This window comes from Rhodamnia argentea, chromosome 9 (assembly GCF_020921035.1).
Source record: "Rhodamnia argentea isolate NSW1041297 chromosome 9, ASM2092103v1, whole genome shotgun sequence".
NCBI lineage: Eukaryota > Viridiplantae > Streptophyta > Magnoliopsida > Myrtales > Myrtaceae > Rhodamnia > Rhodamnia argentea.
In genome coordinates this window covers 5,327,790-5,333,268 of record NC_063158.1, presented here as the reverse complement: position 1 = coordinate 5,333,268, position 5,479 = coordinate 5,327,790, and the positions used below count along the sequence as shown (strand labels likewise).

Sequence of the window (5,479 nt, the reverse complement as noted above, 5' to 3'; positions counted from 1 at the left end):
GCCCGAAGCGGTGGACGTGAACAGAAAGGGCCACGGTGGACAATAACGAAGTATTTACTTTCCGTCCAAACGTCCAAATCTAAAGAAAATTCCAATTTGCCCCCAACATTCTATACTTCTTTTGCAATCTGCCCCACTTCTGAATTTCATCACAGCGAGGGAAAACCCAATCCACTCGCCCCAATTCAACTTAATCCGAAATTGTTAAAAACATGACCGGTTCTGTTTTTTTTTTTTTGGGTAAGGAACATGACCGGTTCTGTTTGCTTCTTGAAAAATGAATAATTTAATTTTTTTTAAATGATCGCTTGTATCGATTGAAATGATTAATCGAGAAAAAATATTTTAATTTGTATTTGTAAAAATTTTTGTAAAAATATAAAACATTATTTTCAAGATAATGTTTCCCAAAAAATAATTATGTTTCGCGAAACAAACGAAACTTGAGAGTCAAATTAGAATCACAACTTCTAAAGAATGCGATACCAATATACAAATGAAAAGAGTTGACATACCCACATGATTTCACATGTACAGCCACCTACTTCCTCCGTCAGTAGTGTATTCAACCACAACTTTTTCCAATGAAAATGAACTTCAAATCAGGAATTCTCTTTGATTTTCCTCACTTGCTAACTGCTTTTTCGTGAATTTCACCTAATTATTAGAGATCAGCGAGGCCTTGTGACGATAATTTAGTCGATTTTTCTCATAACATTAGACTTGATTGACTCCCTTTTTGATATGATCCTTAGTATTTTTTTTTGTTAAATCTTGCGATTCTCAAACAATTCAATATTCTCACATATCCATTTATCGAATTTTAATTCTTTTAATATTTTGAACAATAGTTAATTTTTTTGTGGAATTCAATAGGTGACTTGTTTTTTCTTTTTCTTTTTTTTTTTTCTTTTTGATCTCCAGTAAGCGACTCGTTAAAAAGCATCCAAACCGGACATGCCTTTGACAATTGGAAACACCGGGGGCGCTATTGAGAAACGGCTGTAACTATAGGGGCAAATTGAAAATTTTCCAAACATATAACGCGCCTACTTGCGGTCAGGGGAGGCGAATTTGGGCGCGAAATATAGCGCGTGCGAGCGAGGGAGATGAGCTCGTCGGCGATAGGGGCGGAGGAGACGGCGGACCTCCTCTGCCACCTCGACAACGTCCAAGGCATCGTCGACGCCCTCTCCTCCGTCCGCTGGAAGCGCCACCAGGTCTCTCCTTCCTCGATTCCTCTCTCCAATTTAAGCATCCCTTCTTTCTAACCGATACTTTCTCTGCTTTGAACCTCTAAACTCGAGCTTAGGGTTTTTTTCCCCCTCTTACTTGCTGGTGTGTCTGGCGCAATTTTGAGGTTCCTTTGACGATTTTTGTTGTAATTGATGTTCCCATCAGGATGCGGTCATCGAAGTGTCGGAGCACGGCATCGTTCTGATAGTCGAGGATAGCGGTTGCCTTCAAGCCAAGGTCTACCTGCAGCGGGAGGTATCTTTTCTCTCTGCATTCACTCTTTACTATTATGCCTAATTCGGAATCGATCTCCAAAACAAGCCAAGCACTTGCTAAGCTACATTTATTTGCTTTGGAAATGCAAAATTTTCCTCTTTTTTCCCCCTTTTGGCACGTCCAGTTATTGCTATGAAGCGTAAGCTACCGTGTCTTACTTCCAACCTCTTAAAAGCGCCAATTCTCGGCAAATGGCAGTAGCTTAACACGTTCCTGACGTGCTTGATAGTGAATGGCTAGATGCTTCTGAAGAACATTTTATCGATCTCATGGCGGGCAGAATGTCATACTGGTGTCGTTTTTGTATCCATCTGTTTCCTTCTGCACCAAACATGGTAAGGTTATGGTTCCACATGGATTGATATCTTTCATCTTTCTCCTCCTGTATGTAGTTGTTCATCCGTTATGATTATAGCGCACAAGGGCGGCCTCGGTTTGGTGTGGGTTTGGGCCTCTTTGTTGATTGCTTGAACACTTTTTCGGTTCCTGGACATTCCAACACGATTGAGATCCGGTATCCAGGGCCTGACATGCAGCTTCTCCTCAAGTATGTACTACTTTTTGTCATCTCTATGCTGAATGGGGGTGGTTTGGATGGATGATTAGTGCTAGTCGTGGGCGGAACTTAACTAGACATTCATTTACCTAGGCTTACCAGTGAGCGAGGGGCTGAGAAATGAGGTCCATGAGCTGATCATTTTTCCATGAGATGTCTCACCAACCAGCAAAGTGGTTTCTCTTTTTGTCCTATTTTGTGTGGGTTACAATCCCCATGGAGTTGAAGGTTTAGGCTGTACTATCATGTGTATTCCCTGCATTTTGTAGAGTACTAAGACATCTGTTTTACTTTTCTTTACATGATTGTTTTAAACATCATCCTCTGATTTTTGTCTTGGGAGATCCTTATTGGTTGCGTAGTAGAGGCATAGATAGGCAGGAAGTGATTACGATATGAACGCATCCGTGCCTTTCCTAACCTCCTCTTTTTCCCATATCAATATTATCACTCTTGCAGCCACTTTCCACTTCATAGTTTTTTTTTTCCAGATCTAGTAAAAGGATCGGAATTGCATTCAACATCATAGTAGCTTTCATGTAATGTTAGGTCTATTGATTCGCTCGATGCTTGCATCTATGCTGAGATCAGGACAAGGATCCCTGACACAATTTCATGGGACTATGACTTTGAACCTGCAGGAAGTTCCCCACTCAGTTTCACTGTTAAGGTTACATCTCCTATGCCTTGCTCTGTTAGAAATGTCACATCTCTCTCTCTCTCTCAAAGTAATCGATTTATGTCCTTGCATGCTCCATCTTTGAATTAAATTTTTGATAATGTCTATTTTGGAACCTGTTACTTTTAGCAATCGACAGTTGGTTTTATTCTGTATCTTTCTGATGAACGGTTGTCTGAAGAGAAATGAAAAGGTTTTCCTGGCAGTGTCAAGGATGGTGATCTAAATACAATATGTAAAGTTTCTCAATAGGCAAAAATGAGTTCTGGAATGTGATTACTGTCAAAATAATTGCAATAGTGAAATTAGTGGATTTCGATCTGCAGTCTGCAGCATTGAAAGAAGCTATTGATGATCTCGAATGGCCAGGATCAAGCGTCCAGATCACTTTACAACCAGCACCCCCTTCTGTTATGTTCAAAGGCGAAGGTCATGGAGATTTGCAGGTGCAGTATGGGTTACACAATGAGGAGGCTAGTTTTGAGTGACTAACAGTGCTTGCACACACTCTTACGGAGTACCATGTTCTGCAGATAGAGTTCATGTATTATGCAAATACCGATCTCCTGATTGCATTCCACTGCGACCATGCAGTATCTCACAGGTCTCCTATCAATTCAGACAACATTTTAAGTACTTACACGAATTTCTTGCTGTCGTCACTTTCTCGCTTCTAATAGCGTCCATATGTTGTCAAATTGCTTGGATAGGTATAAGTACAAGTTTCTCCGTGCGACGACTTCAAATTTACCAAGCAACGTCACTAAAGATAACAGAGGAAGCAAGTTGACCATTGGGAGAGGTGGAATGTTGAAAGTACAGCACTTGGTTTCAGTTGCAAGATCTGCTGCTACACACCAATACAACCCTTCCGGTTATCAGCAACCCAGTCGAATCGCTTATGTCGAGTTCTTTGTGAAACCAGAGGTTGATGGTGATGATACGTAGTCTTCTCTGACTGGATAAAAATCAGCGTAAGAAAATCAAATGATTCATACGCCTCTCCAAAGCAAATTTAAGTCAGCCTTACGTCAGTATCTGTTCACACAATGGTCTGTCCTGTTCGGTAAAGCCATTGGCCCCGCATTTTGATGCGTTAAGACTACCGGAACTAGGATTGGAATAGATTCAAACGGCCAGTTCATCACATCCTGGGACTAAATCGTTCATTTTCGCCTGTCTCTGGGTGGGAGTGGATGCACAAGGATCTGCTCATTTTTAGTTGCTGAAAATGATGGCTAGGGTTTATATGAGCGAAAGATCACAACAGAATATACATCCTTTCCTAGTTCCGGGCTGCTAAAGATGTGACTTGTACATGATATTGGACGTGTCCAAGTTCATGCAATATCCACTGTATTTTTGGGCCTGGTTTGCATATGTAGAATCTGGTTTGCTAAAGAGCTTGAGTTGAGTAATTTGGTCTGATTGGAAGTAATGACATCACGAGTTCAGGTATTCTAAGAGGGGTCGCCGGCCCCCTCCGCTTCTCGACCCCTCTCTCCATCTTTCTCTTTTTCTTTCACCTTTTTCTGTCGTGCCATCCACATGGAGCCACGCCAGTGCCACTTGGTTACCAAAAAACAAATATTGAGGAAAAAAAACTGCCTTATAACTTTTGCGTCCACTTCAAACTAAAGCGGTTAACTGTCCACTTGAAACTAGCGTGGCCAACGGACGGGGACTCAAATAAGAAAAGGGAACCAGCCTTAGGGCTAAACAGCACAAAGATGCAAGTGCCGATTGTATACAAGATTCAGGGCTTCCGCTGTCCCTATTCCGTTTGATTTTGCCCTCCTAGTTCTGTCGATGAGAATTCAGTTCGGTAATTGGTGATTACGCAGTGAAGATATAGGCAATTTTCAAAGGAGGGAATTCCCTAAATTACCAGTTCTGATTGGTGACGCGCCTAACACCCATAACCCGTAATGCATATAGCTGCTTGACATAGAGATTAGCTTTACCCGCGTTGTGGCGGCATTCCTAGAACAATCCGTTAGCTACTCCATGGCTTCTCTTGTTATCATCCGAACTTTCTCCAATCCGTAACAATGTCAAGTTTCTTTGACTCCTCCCAGTCTTTGGAAGAGATCAACGATCCCAAGTTATTTTTACTCCAATCAGAAAGTATTTTCCGCCGGACAATTCCTAGGAGGTCAGAAAGGCCCCTTACTCCTAACCACACAGTGTACTACTATTGGCCCAACTCAGCAACATCTACCTACACAAGCTCGATAAGGAGATAGGGAGGATCCGGAAGGAGTACAAAATTTTAACTGTCCAGAGAATCATATCGCTTCTATTCAGGACAGGTCATATTGATGACCAAGAACACTCCGGAGAAGAAGCAAGCTTCAACACTCCCCATGCAGCCCTTACCCCTCTCCTCATCTCCTGGAAGACGCAGTCATTGCTAATGGATCATTTGATGCCTGAAAGAGCCTTAAGGGAACAGAACAACGACAGCGACAATGATAGATATTGTGACGGATAATAAGCAATCTGCGCTAACACGTCTTTACCAGTGTGGCCTCAAGGTATTCTGGATGATATTGACGCTCATAATATTCATTCTTGTGAAACTCTCTCTTCTAAAGTAGAGGCGATTGTTTTGCCTTTCAGGGATTGCAATTGTTTCCTTTCTAACAATCCAAGTTGTGCAGTGTAAAAGGGGACATATTGGTTCGACATAACTGAAGCACCCATTAGAGAGGAAATTGATTCGCCACCTC

The 5,479-nt window shown here is 41.8% G+C and overlaps 1 protein-coding gene across 1 annotated transcript; it reads left to right on the top strand.

Annotated features, from left to right (window-relative positions):
- Window positions 1–1,059: 1,059 nt before the first annotated feature.
- LOC115737009 lies at window positions 1,060–3,894 on the top strand. The gene is made up of 7 exons (XM_030668953.2): window positions 1,060–1,220; window positions 1,402–1,491; window positions 1,905–2,059; window positions 2,618–2,738; window positions 3,074–3,193; window positions 3,281–3,351; window positions 3,458–3,894. Exons 1-7 carry the CDS (start codon window positions 1,110–1,112, stop codon window positions 3,693–3,695), a joined length of 906 nt encoding a protein of 301 aa, XP_030524813.1. The 5' UTR covers window positions 1,060–1,109; the 3' UTR covers window positions 3,696–3,894.
- Window positions 3,895–5,479: the final 1,585 nt, after the last annotated feature.